This window comes from Chiloscyllium punctatum, chromosome 3 (genome assembly GCF_047496795.1).
Source record: "Chiloscyllium punctatum isolate Juve2018m chromosome 3, sChiPun1.3, whole genome shotgun sequence".
Classification (NCBI taxonomy): Eukaryota; Metazoa; Chordata; class Chondrichthyes; order Orectolobiformes; family Hemiscylliidae; genus Chiloscyllium; species Chiloscyllium punctatum.
The window spans coordinates 4189231-4203305 of record NC_092741.1 but is presented as its reverse complement, the minus strand read 5'-3'; the positions used below and the strand labels follow the sequence as shown (position 1 = coordinate 4203305).

Below are 14075 nucleotides of genomic sequence, written 5' to 3'. Positions count from 1 at the left end.
GGGGGGAGGGGAGATGAGGAAGCTGGAGAAATCTACATTCATCCCGTGTGGTTGGAGGGTTCCTAGGCGGAAGATGAAGCGCTCTTCCTCCAGGCGTCCTCCAAACTAACCATTTGGATACAGAACTGGCTCAAAGGTAGAAGACAGAGGGTGGTGGTGAAGGGTTGTTTTTCAGACTGGAGGCCTGTGACCAGTGGAGTGCCACAAGGATCGGTGCTGGGTCCTCTACTTTTCGCCATTTAAATAAATGATTTGGATGTGAGCGTAAGAGGTATCATTAGTAAGTTTGCAGATGACACCAAAATTGGAGGTGTAGTAGACAGCGAAGAGGGTTACCTCAGAGTACAATAGGATCTTGATCAGATGGGCCAATGAGCTGAGGACAGGCAGATGGAGTTTAATTCAGATAAATGCAAGATGCTGCATTTTGGGAAAGAAAATCAGAGCAGGACTTATACATTTAATGGTAAGGACCTAGGGAGTGTCGCTGAACAAAGAGACCTTGCAGTGCAGGTTCATAGCTACTTGAAAGTGGAGTCGCAGGTAGATAGGATAGTGAAGAAGGTGTTTGGTATGCTTTCCTTTATTGGTCAGAGTATTGAGTATAGGAGTTGGGTGGTCATGTTGCAGCTGTACAGGACATTGGTTAGGCCACTGTTGGAATATTGCATGCAATTCTGGTCTCCTTCCTATCAGAAAGATGTTGTGAAACTTGAAAGGGTTCAGAAAAGATTTACAAGGATGTTGCCAGGGTTGGAGGATTTGAGCTATTGGGAGAGGTTGAAAAGGCTGGGGCTGTTTTCCCTGGAGCGTCGGAGGCTGAGGGGTGACCTTATAGAGGTTTATAAAATCATGGAGGGGCATGGATAGGATAAATAGACAAAGTCTTTTCCCTGGGGTAGGGGAGTCCAGAACTAGAGGGCACAGGTTTAAGGTGAGAGGGGAAAGATATAAAAGAGACCTAAGGGGCAACTTTTCCACGCAGATGGTGGTGCATGTATGGAATGAGCTGCCAGAGGAAGTGGTGGAGGCTGGTACAATTGCAACATTTAAAGGCGCCTGGATGGGTAAATGAATAGGAAGGGTTTGAAGGGATTTGGGCCAGGTGCTGGCAGGTGGGATGAGATTGAGTTGGGGTATCTAGTCAGCATGGAAGAGTTGGACCGAAGGGCCTGTTTCCATGCTGTACATCTCTATGACTCTATAACTCCAGCTCCTCAAGAACCATATTGGGGAACTGGTGTTGGAGCTGGATGAACTTCAGATCATTCATGAGGTGGAGGGGGTTATTGAGAGGAGTTACAGGAAGGTAGTTACTCCACAGCCACGTGAAGAAGGTAGATGGGTTACTGTCAGGGGTAGGAAAGGGAACCGGTAGGCATTGCAGTTATCTCCTGTGGCCATTCCCCTCAACAACAAGTATACTGTTTTGGATATTGTTGGGGGTGATGACTTCCCAGGGGTAAGCCATGGCGTACAGGTCTCTGGCACAGAGTCTGACCCTGCTGCTCAGAGGAAAAGGGGGAAGAGGAACAGAGCTTTAGTCATTGGGAACTCCATAGTCAGGGGGACAGATAGGAGGTTTTGTGGGGACAAGAGAGACTCACGGTTGGTGTGTTGTTCCCAGGTGCCAGGGTTTGTGATGTTCGTGTTTTCGGGATCCTTGAGGGAGAGGGGTAGTAGCCCCAATCCGTGGTCCACAGAGGCAACAACGACATAGGTTGGAAGAAAGGTGGATATCTAAGGCAGAAATTCAGGGAGCTAGGGTGGAAGCTTAGAACTAGAACAAACAGAGTTGTTATCTCTGGTTTGTTAGGCGAAAGTGAATACTACAGAGTCAAGAGTGTGGTGCTGGAAAAGCACAGCAGGTCAGGAAGCATCTGAGGAGCAGGAAAAGCGACATTTCAGGCAAAAGCCCTTCATCAGGAATCTCTGGTTTGTTGCCCGTGCCACGTGTTAGTGAAGCAAGGAACAGAGAGAGTGGATCTAAACACGTGGCTGAAGGGATGGTGCAGGAGGGAGAGATTTGGATTCTTGGATAATTGGAGCTCTTTCTGGGGAAGGTGGGACCTCTACAAACAGGATGGTCTACACCTGAACCAGAGGGGTACCAATATCCTGGGGGAGAAATTTGCTAATGCTCTTTGAGGGGTGTTTAAACTAATGCATTATGTGGATGGGAACCTGAATTGTAGTTCCAGTGTACAGGAGGTTGAGGGTAGTGAAGTCAGGGATAGGTTGACAAGGCCTCAAGACGGCACCGGCAATCGAGATGTTGGTTTGAAATGGGTGTACTTCAATGCCAGGAGCATCCAGAATAATGTGGGTGAACTTGCAGCATGGGTTGGTACTTGGGATTTTGATGTTGTGGCCAATTCAGAGACATGGCTGGAGGAGGGTCAGGAATGGTTGATGCAGATTCTGGGATTTAGATGCTTCAGTAAGAACAGAGATGATGGCAAGAGAGGGGGTGATGTGGCATTGTTCATCAAGGATAGTATTACAGCAGTTGAGATAATGTTTGAGGACTCATCGACTGAGGTAATTTGGGTTGAGGTTAGAAACAGGAAAGGAGAGGTCACCCTGTTGGGAGTTTTCTATAAGCCTCCGAATTGTTCCAGAGAGGTAGAGGAAAGGACAGCAAAGATGATTCTCGATAGTTGTTATGGGGGACTTTAACTTCCCCAGTATTATCTGGGAATACAATAGTTCAAGTAGTTTAGATGGATCAGTTTTTGTTCAATGTGTGCAGGAGGATTTTCTGACACAGTATGTAGACAGGCCAGCAAGGGATAATGTCATATTGGATTTGGTACTGGGGAATGAACCCAGACAGGTGTTAGGTTTGGGGGTAGGTGAGCACTTTGGCAATAGTGACCATAATTTGGTTATGTATACAATAGCAATGGGCAAGGGATAGGTATATACTGCAAGGAAAGAGGTATAACTGGGGGAAAGGCAATTTTGATGCGATTAGGCAAGATTTAGGAAGCATAGGATGGGGAAGTAAACTGCAGGGGATTGACAGTCTTGAAATGTGGAGCTTATTCAAGGAACAGCTACTGTGGGTCCTTGATGAGTATATACGTACCAGGCAGGAAGGTAGTTGTTGAGAGAGGAAGCCATGGTTTACTAAAGAAGTTGAAGCTCTTGTCAAGAGGAAGAGGAAGGCTTATGTTAGAATGAGATGTGAAGGCTCAGTTAGAGCAATTGAGATTTACAAGGTAGCTAGGAAAGACCTAAAGAGAGAGCTAAGACAAGCAAGGAGGAGACATGAGAAGTTGTTGGAGGACAGGATCAGGGAAAACCCTAAAACTTTCTAAAGGTATATAAGAGATAAAAGAATGACCAGAGTAAGGTTAAGACTAATCAAGGATAGTAGTGGGAAGTTGTGCATGGAGTCAGAGTAGATAAGGGAAGTGCTAAATGAATATTTTTCATCAGTATTCAAGTCCCCTGGGTCGGATGGGACTTATCTTGAATTCTCTGGGATTCTCTCTTATGTCGTCATTGTCTTGAATATATCAAAAGACAGGAGGATAGCAAATGTTGTTCCCTTGTTCAAGAAGGGGAATAGAGACAACCCTGGTAATTATAGGCCCAGCGAGCCTTACTTCAGTTTTGGGTAAAGTGTTGGAAAAGTTTATAAGAGATAGGATTTATAATCATCTCAAAAGGAATAAGTTGGTTAGGGATAGTCAACATAGTTTTGTGAAGGGTAGGTCGTGCCTCACAAACCTTAGTGAATTCTTTGAGAAGGTGACCAAACAGATGGATGAAGGTAAAGCCGTTGATGTGGTGTAAGGTATTTTATAAGGCTCCCCGTGGTAGGCTATTGTACAAAATACAGAGGTGTGGGATTGAGAGTGATTTAGCGGTTCGGATCAGAAATTGGATAGCTGAAAGAAGTCAGAGGGTGGTGGTTGATGGGAAATGTTCATCCTAGTAGTGTACCGCAATGATTAGTTTTGGGTCCACTGCTGTTTGTTATTTTCATAAACGATCTGGATGAGGGTGTAAAAGGATGGGTTAGTAAATTTGCGGATGACATGAAGGTCGGTACAGTTGTGGATGGTGCCAAAAGATGTTGTAGGTTACAGAGGAACATAGATAAGCTGCAGAGCTGGCTGAGAGATGGCAAATGGAGTTTAGTGCAGAAAAGTATGAGGTGATTCACTTGGAAGGAGCAACAGGAATGCAGAGTACTGGGAACATTGTAAGATTCTTGGTAGTGTAGTTGAGCAGAGAGATCTCAGTGTCCATGTACATAGATCCCTCAAAGTTGCCATGCAAGTTGATAGGGCTGTTCAGAAGGCTTTTATCAGTAGATTGGATTGAGTTTCAGAGTCATGAGGTCATGCTGCAGCTGTACAAAACTCAGGTGCAGCAGCACTTGAGAGTATTGCATGCAGTTCTGGTCACCACATTATCAAAAAGATGTGGAAGCTTTGGAAAGGGTTCAGAAGAGATTTACTGGGATGTTACCTGGTATGAAGGGAAGGTCTTATGAGGAAAGGCTGAGGGCCTTGAGGCTGGTTTTGTTAGAGAGAAGAAGGTTGAGAAGTGACTTAACTGAGACATAAGATAATCAGAGGGTTAGACAGGGTGGACAGTGAGAGCCTTTTTCTTCGGATGGTGATGGCTAGTTCAAGGTGGCATAGCTTTAAATTGAGGGGTGATAGATATAGGATAGATGTCAGAGGTAGTTTCTTTACTCAGAGAGTAGTAGGGGTGTGAAACACACTGCCTGTAACAGAAGTTGACTCGCCAACTTTCAGGTCAGCTAAATGATCATTGGATAGACATATTCCAGCACCACTAATCCAGAATCTGGTTTCCAGCATCTGCAGTCATTGTTTTTACCATATGGATGAGAATGGAATAGTGTAGGTTAGATGGGCTTCAGATTGGTTTCACAGGTCAGTACAACATTGAGGGCCGAAGGGCCTGTACTGCGCTGGAATGTTCTATGTTTTATGTTACGTTCCTCCATGTTTTGATAAAATTTATTAATTCTACCTCATTATGCATAATCAGATTCAAACTAGCATGGGGAAATAATAATGTGGATCCAGGAAATGGCATAAGAGTTGAATAAATACTTTCTGTTTGTTTTCACATGCTTATCGTATTCCAATAATACAAAATAATCAAACCCTCAGACAGCACCTTCCAAACCCGCAACAACTTGAGGGCGGCATGGCGGCACAGTGGTTAGCACTGCTGCCTCACAGCGCCAGAGACCCAGGTTCATTTCCTGCCTCAGGCAACTGTCTGTGTGGAGTTTGCACGTTCTCCCTGTGTCTGCGTGGGTTTCCTCCTGGTGCTCCGGTTTCCTCCCACAGTCCAAAGATGTGCAGGTCAGGTGAATTGGCCATGCTAAATTGCCCGTAGTGTTAGGTAAGGGGTAAGTGTAGGGGTATGGGTGGGTTGTGCTTCGGCGGGTCGGTGTGGACTTGTTGGGCCGAAGGGCCTGTTTCCACGCTGTAATGTAATCTAATCTAATCTAAACTTCCATCTCGAAGACAAGGGCAGCAGATCCAATGGGAATACAACCCCCTGGAAGTTCCCTTCCAAGCCACTCACCATCCTGACTTGAAAATATACCACTGTTCCTTCAGCGTCACGGGGTCAACTCCTGGAATTGCCTCCCTAGTGGCATTGTGGATTTACCTAAAGCACATGGGACTGCAGTGGTTCAAGAAGGCAGCTCACCCCCACACTATCGAGGAGCAACTAGGGATGGGCAATAAATGCTGGCTCACCCAGTGACATAAATAACATGAATTTAAAAAAATAAAAATCTCTGGTTGAATCCACGTCATATAGCTCTTGGAAACAGTCCCAAATACATAATTTATTTCTTAACTCTACTCATATGGGTTCTACATTGGAGTCATAGAGATGTACAGCATGGAAACAGACCGTTCGGCCTAACTCGTCCACGCCAACCAGATATCCTCAACTAATCTAGTCACAGTTACTAGCACCTAGCCCATATCCCTCGAAACCCTTCCTATTAATATATCCATCCAGATGCCTTTTAAATGTTGTAATGGTACCAGCCTCCACCACTTCCTCTGGCAGCTCATTCCATACATGCACCACCCTCTGCGTGAAAAGGTTGCCCCTTAGGTCTCTTTTAAATGTTTCCCCTCTCATCCTAAACCTATGCCCTCTCGTTCTGGACTCTCCTCTCCCAGGGAAAACACCTTGTCTATTTACTCTATCAATGGCCATCATGATTTTATAAAACTCTATTAGGTCACCCCTCAGACTCCGACGCTCCAAGGAAAACAGCCCCAGTCTGTTCAGCCTCTCCCTCCAACCCTGGCAACATCCTTGTAAATCTTTTCTGAACCCTTTCAAATTTCACAATATCGTTTCTATAGGAGGGAGACCAGAATTGTACACAATATTCCAAAAGTGGCCGAACCAATCTCCTGTACAGCCGCAACATGATCTCCCTAACTCCTGTACTCAATACTCTGACCAATAAAGGAAAGCATTCCAAACACCTTCTTCACTATCCTATCTACCTGCGACCTCACTTTCAAAGTACTGTGAAGCTGCACTCCAAGGTCTCTTTGTTCAGCAATACTCCCTGGGACATAGAACATAGAACATAGAACAATACAGCACAGAACAGGCCCTTCGGCCCACGATGTTGTGCCGAACTTCTAACCTAGATTAAGCACCCATCTATGTACCTATCCAAATGCCGCTTAAAGGTCACCAACGATTCTGACTCTACCACTCCCACGGGCAGCGCATTCCATGCCCCCACCACTCTTTGGGTAAAGAACCCACCCCTGACATCTCCCCTATACCTTCCACCCTTCACCTTAAATTTATGTCCCCTTGTAACACTCTGTTGTACCCGGGGAAAAAGTTTCTGACTGTCTACTCTATCTATTCCCCTGATCATCTTATAAACCTCTATCAAGTCACCCCTCATCCTTCTCCGTTCCAACGAGAAAAGGCCGAGAACTCTCAACCTATCCTCGTACGACCTACTCTCCATTCCAGGCAACATCCTGGTAAATCTTCTCTGCACCCTCTCCAAAGCTTCCACATCTTTCCTAAAGTGAGGCGACCAGAACTGCACACAGTACTCCAACTGTGGCCTAACCAAAGTCCTGTACAGCTGCAACATAACTTCACGACTCTTGAATTCAATCCCTCTGCTAATGAACGATAATACTCCATAGGCCTTCTTACAAACTCTTACCATTAAGTGCAGAAGTCCTGCTCTGATTTGCCTTTCTTGTTTCTTGCTATAAGCAGAGAAAATACTGGAGAAACTCAGCAGGTCTGGCAACTGGAGAAGAGAATCATAGTGATCTCAAAACATTAACACATTTTCTCTCATCAATGATGCTGCCAGACCTTCTCCATTTCTCCAGCATCTTCTGTGCTTGTTTCAAATTTCTAGCATCTGCAGTATTTTACTTTTATTCACTTTTTGCTGTTGTACTTGCCAACAATAGTCCCCAAATACCCTTTCCTTCCTGTGTCTTTTAGAAAACTCAGATACTCCTGAACATTTAGTACCTAGTTCTGATCACCTAGTAATCATTCTCCGTAATGACTGTAAGATCATATTTGTTAACCTGTTTTTGTGCTGTTAATTTACAAATCTTTGGGCAACTAGGAACATCCATGTCATACTAGAGAATTTAAAAAATCTCTTTTGTTCCTATATAGGGTGTCCTCTCTTTTCAGAACACACTATGAAGCAATTTTTAATCAGGAGCTTGGTGGGATGATCTGGCTGAAACATGATTCACAGAGAGAAGACCTTAACCCTGCTGACCACTGCTTTATTTACATGCTCCAAGCCAATGTGAAATACTATGTAGCCCAGGGAAAAAAGAAACGCTTGCAGATAGCTGAATAACTCCTTGCTTGACCATCCCGAATATTCATCCAAAATAAGATTAATTAGTTAAGATTGAGATAAGCTCAAGGGGCTGAAAGACCTACCTTCCCTCCTAATTTGTACGTTTGCATGTAAGAGTTAAGTAAAAATGTCTTTTAAAAGCAGAAAGTGATAAATCATCTTGTGCACAGTAGATACCTGCAAGGAAAAGGTGAGCTCTAAATCGGTCTCCATCAAGCCACCTGGGGGGAGAAGATATTCATTCGATCTTAGGATTCGCTTCGAGCCCTACAATGCACCAAAATGAGAAAGAGCTATTACAGAGTCATAGAGTCAGGCATTCTGTGTAAATCACCCCAGTGAGAGCACTGCCGTTGGAAGACTCTCCGCCTCCTTTGGAATGTAGTAAGATTGCTTTCAAGGGAACCCCATCTGAAAAGAGGATATAATGATGCTGAGAGAGCAATCTAGTGTGAAAGTAAAGCAGTATCTAAACATGCTATTCAAACTAAGACAAGATCTTGGTATTACTGAAAAAAGACACATTTTGTCGAAGCTTTGTCTTTCAATCATCAGGAAAGTTCACAAGAATACAAAGACAAGAGGAAAGCCAACATTTACACTGCAAGAGAGGAAAGTACTGATTTGTTACCAAGAGGATTCTGCTGTGGAGGCATTGCCATAAAAAATGTACCCAGTAATGCTGATTGACAGTTAACAGCCAGTCTTTGTTAAACTTTATATCATGCAACTTGATTGGTTGAAGGATTGCCATAGAGTCATACAGCACAGAAATAGATTCCTTTGGTCCAACCCATCCACGCTGACCAGGTTTCTCAAATTAATTTAGACCTCATTTGCCCACACCTGGCCCATATCCTTCTAAACCTTTCTTATTCATATTTAAATGTTTTAACTGTACCTGCACCTATAACATCCTCTGGCAGTTCATTCCACACGTCAACCATGCTCTGTGTTAAAAAGCTGCCCCTCTGGTCCCTTTTAAATTTTTCTCTTCCCACCTTAAACAGTACCATATTCTCCAGTCTTGCCACATAACTGTTTCTCATCTTGGGTTCCTTTCTAACACTTCTGGAAGGTTATGCCATCCTTCATAGATGATGGTTTCCAAAACTGGGCAATATCCCAACTGAATCAGAATCATTATGATGCAGAAAGAGGCCATTTGGGCCTTAGGCTGTCACCTGCACATTATTTATCTCCAAATAATAATTCCCTGTCCTCTCCAGTGCCTCAATCAAACCTTCCTCCACCACATTTCTCGGCAGTGCATTGCACAGTTAACTATTTATTCACTGAGTGTAACAGCTTTTTCCCACATCAGGCAGATGCCCTGAGAAATGAACCTTTTGTGAGTTGTAAGAGGCACAGTGTAATATCATGAGAAAAGTACTTGTGTATTAATACATGTAACTTCAAGTACATTCAGAGTGCCATACTACGACCTGACTGACAACGCTAAACCCTCCACACACTCACCAAAACCCATCATTCCCAGCACCAATCATAATAATACCATAACTATAACCTCCGAAGTGGAGGTGACAGTGTGAGTGCGAAAGGAAACCATTTGTTGGAGACGTGCAAACTGTTTCAGGCAAGTTGTAAAGGAATCACTTATTCCATGACAAAGAGAGTGAAAGCAGCTGACATATTTCAGACTTTCTATCTATGCAAAACCAGCTCAACTGCACCAGAAATTAAATCAATGTGTTTCAGGATGACTCTCGCTCCTCATCAATTCACATGGAGCCCCTTCCATGGATATAACAAGCTCAATATACTACCTACCTACCAACAGGTATGGAGACGTGGTGGCATAGTGAAGGGAGCACAGGGTGGTGACTGTGCGCCAGAAGATTGGGAACTATCTGGATGGAACTTCAGGCCGTTTGCGCTTGGTAGTCACCCAAGATACACCTATTGGCATAACTCCACTGATACCAGAAACACTCACGGACATACCTCATTCCCTCCATAGAGACACAGAATAGAAAAAGGCCTTTCAGTCCATTGAGTCTTCCCCAAAAACATCAACCACCAACTATTCGAATTCCATTTTCCAACCCTTGGACTGTAAGTGCACATCTAAACACTTTTCACACTCTGAGTGAACAAGGTTTTCCTCACATCTCCTCTAAACCTCCTGGCCCTACTTTAGGTCTCTGTCCCCTGGTCATTGATCCCTTCGTCAAGGGGAAATGTTTCTTCCTGTCTACCACCCCATTTATACCCCTCATCATTTTATTCCACTTAACCATGTCTCCTCTCAGTCTCCTCTGCTCTAAGGAAAACAATCCTAGTCTGTCCAATCTCTCTTCGTAATTGAAACTCTTCAGTCATTTGTCGTCAACCTTCCTCAGAAATGTTCGCAGTATTTCACAGACTTTGAAAGACATTGACTGCAGTTATTGTGAACACAACAAGACCATACAAACAAGGCAACACATGAACAAAGTACTGTTGACACTGAAAGTCGGAAATAAAAATGGAAAACGCTGGAGAAGTTCAGCTGGTCTGGCAGTATCTGTGGAGAGAAAAACAGCCAACATTTCAGACCGATAATTTTATGTCAAAGTTCTAACAACTTTTGGAGTTTATAACTAGATGACAGTTCTGTAGCTCCATATTTTCTCAACCTCACATTTACCTCCATCTTCAACTCTCCAGTCCTCAATAAAATCATCCAACTCTCTCCCCCTGGCTGTTTCTCCACTATAGACTTTATTGACACAGACTTGAATGGATATAGCAGACAACTGGTTTAGCCACTCACTGCCAGCTCTGCCTGGGCCACATCAAACTATATTGGGTCCTGCTCTTGATAGCTAAAGCTGCTCATTATTCCAGGATCGTCCCGGAATGGAAAGCAAACACCTGGACTCATTTCCTTTTATCTCTCCACCCTGGAGGCTCCCTGCCTCTATTCCTGATGAAGGGCTTTTGCTTGAAATTTTCCTGTCAATTTTCCAGCTCTTCAGATGCTGCCTGACCTGCTGTGCTTTTCCAGCACCACTCTAATCTAAGCTCTGGTTTCCAGCATCTGCAGTCCTCACTTTTGCCCCATTTCTCTACACGCTGCCATAAGGCCTTTCCCCCCAATTTCTTCACTCTTAGCTTCAACAATAAGTATGGAATGCAAGTTATTTTCCACAGACTGTGGTACAGACTAACGCAGGGCAGCTCACACCTTGAATGCATTATCTGGGCCGACATGACACCAATTGTTAAAGTTCACTTGAGAATGTAACTTTTAAAAGGTTTTGTGATTTACATATGAAAGAACTAAAACGAACATGGTCATTCTAAAAGATGAGAGACTTTACAAACAATCCAGGTCTTTTTCAATATATAATTTCAGTTACATCACATTGTAAACGTTTGCTATAAATTCTGCATCTTACAATCTTATTCTCCACAACCACCTGATGAAGGAGTACCACTCCGAAAGCTAGTGCTTCCAAATAAACCTGTTGAACTATAACCTGATGTTTTATGATTTTTAACCCTGTTAGAATATTAAGAGTTTCTATCAGACCCCCCAAATTATCAGTTTATCTTTTTCACAATAGATAAATAGAAATTTCTTTCACTTAAATATTGAGAAGTGTTGGAAATAAATAAAAATATATTAACGACTGAGACCCAAACAATACTAGAAGATATTGAATTGTTGGATACTTTCTGAAATAAAAGAGGTTGATTGTCTTTAGTAGCCTGAAGGCCTGCCTTGGAATAGACTATGGGGCTTCTGTGTTGATCGTTTTCAAACACCAGGAGAGTCATTCGGAAAACAAAGCAGCAGTAGGGAACAGTGAGGCTGCAAGATCTCTCTCTGGGTTGGAATTTGGTAACCTGATCAAGTCACCACCTCACTCTCTCTGTACTGACCATCTGACGGTGTGGCACTCCCTCAATACTGACCCTTTGACAGTGCAGCACTCCTTCAGTACTAACGGTCTGACAGTGTGGCATTCTCTCTGTACTGAACGTCCGACAGTGCAGAACTACCTCAGCACTGACCCTCCCTCACTGTGGCACTTCCTCATTAATGACCCTCCAATAGTACGGCACTCCCTCAGTATTGACCCTCTGACAACGTGGCGCTCCCTCAGTGCTGACCCTCCGACAGTGCGGCACTCCCTCAGTACTGATGCTCCAACAGTGTGGCGCTCCCACAGTACTGACCCTCTGACAGTACAGCACTCCCTCAGTACTGACCCTCTGACAGTGCGGCACTCCCTCAGTACTGACCCTCTGACAGTGCAGCACTCCCTCAGTACTGACCCTCTGACAGTACAGCACTCCCTCAGTGCTGACCCTCCGACAGTGCTGCACTCCCTCAGTACTGACCCTCTGACAGTGCAGCAACCTGCTGTTCAAGCTAAGTCTTGGAATGGGGTTGAAACAGACAGCACTGTGACTCAGAGGTGAATGAACCAAGGTGACACTTTAAATCTGTACACTTACAATGTACACCAGGATAGTTAAAGGACACCTTGAGAGCTGCAGTTTGGGATTGTGGTCCTTTTCCTTGGGAATTAATCATATATGTATAAATGAAACAAAACTCACAGCTGGCAGTTAAAATGATATTTTTAAATTATCTGGTAACATTTGACTGTATTAGGGTGTGGAAAGCTATAACTGCAGCTGTTGTAGCATTATGAGGTTTAATTGATTCCTAATGTCGCTCTGCCTGCCTGCATCATACAGTATCAGGTAACAAGACCTGGGAAATATAATGAATGTTCCCAAACATGTGGAAGGTATCATTTTTGAAAATCATTTCAGTTGTGCATTATTAGTAAAGATTAAAATCTGCATCAACAAGACAACTGCATTTGAAAAGCTGCCACATTTTGCAGTGGCAGTGTGGGGTAAAGGAACAATCAAGTCAGCCTTTTGGTATTTGGTGAGTGTGCAGACATTGGCAAGGAATCCCAGTCTCTGGGAGGGGAGCCTGATCCCTGGTATAATTTGTTAAATGTGTACATGCTGGCTGGGCTAGCATTTAACGTCCCTCCCTATTTAGATCCCAATTACTTCACCGTTGGCAGCCATGCCTTCAGCTGCCTGGGCTCTAAGTTCTGGAGTCACAACCTACAAATCTCCACCTCATGTCTCACTGTCACATAATTTATTTTAAAACACTTCTGTGAGGTGCTTTGGAACACTTTATTACTTAAAAGATATTGTATAAATACAAGTGGTCCCTGTTGGCTATTTAAATCTCAGGACGCGCAGGGTAATTATCCTGAAATGTTGCATTGGAGAGAAATCTGATCACCAGCTTTCCAGATGCCGCGTTGGGTGATTAGTTCACCCGAAAGTGGTGTATCCAGGGTTCTATATCCTCTGAAGGACATTAACATGACACATACAAACAAATGTAGAGGAACATGTGGAGGGGTGATAATTAAGTTTGAGGATGATACAAACATTGGCTGGGTGGTTGGCAGTGAGGGAGAGAGTCTTGGGTTACAGTGGATATTAACAGATTGGTCAGATGGGCAGGTTAGTGACAGATGGAATTTAATCCTGACCAATGTGAGGTGATACACTTTGGAAGAAGGAACAAGACAATGGAGTACACAATGAATGGCAGGTCATGAAGAAGCTCAGAGAATGCTAGTCTACAGATTCCTGAAAGTGGCAGGGCAAGTTAATCAGGTAGTTATGAAGGAACTAAAATAAAACAAAAAACTGCAAGTGAAGATCTGAAACAAAACAGAAATGTTGGAGGAATTCAGCAGACCTGGTAATATTTGTGGGAGAAAGCACAGTTAATGTTTCAAGTCCACTGAACCTTTTTCAGGCCTTAGTGTTCTATGACTCTGGGATATGATAGTGGGAATGATATCACAGGCATTGTGGCACTGGAATTCAAATGAAAAGCCAGATGAAAGGGGTTGGAGAGACAGTGGGATGGAGACATAGTGGGAAAGAGAGGGAGTGGGAAAGAGAGGCAGTGGGACAGACAAGCTGTGGGATGGAGAGACAATGGGGCAGACAGGCAGTGGAACAGAGAGGCAATGGGATGGAGAAGCAGTGAGATGGAGAGGGAGTGAGATGGCGAGACGGTGGGATGGAGAGGCAGTGGGACAGAGAAGCAGAAGGACACACAGGTAGTGGGACAGAAAGACTGTGGGATGGAGAGCTAGTGGGAATG

At 44.0% G+C, this 14075-nt stretch overlaps 1 protein-coding gene across 3 annotated transcripts in view; it reads right to left on the bottom strand.

Annotated features, from left to right (window-relative positions):
* Positions 1-14075, bottom strand: part of LOC140455247 (phosphofurin acidic cluster sorting protein 2-like) — a 580263-nt gene that overhangs the window by 312502 nt on the left and 253686 nt on the right. For all 3 annotated transcript variants that reach the window (XR_011952804.1, XM_072549988.1, XM_072549975.1), the window contains exon 3: positions 8081-8170. Coding sequence is in view for 2 of the 3 variants with exons in the window: in XM_072549988.1 (XP_072406089.1) it covers positions 8081-8170 (90 nt within the window). In the remaining variant the exon portion in view is untranslated. The remainder of the gene's footprint in view (positions 1-8080; positions 8171-14075) is intronic.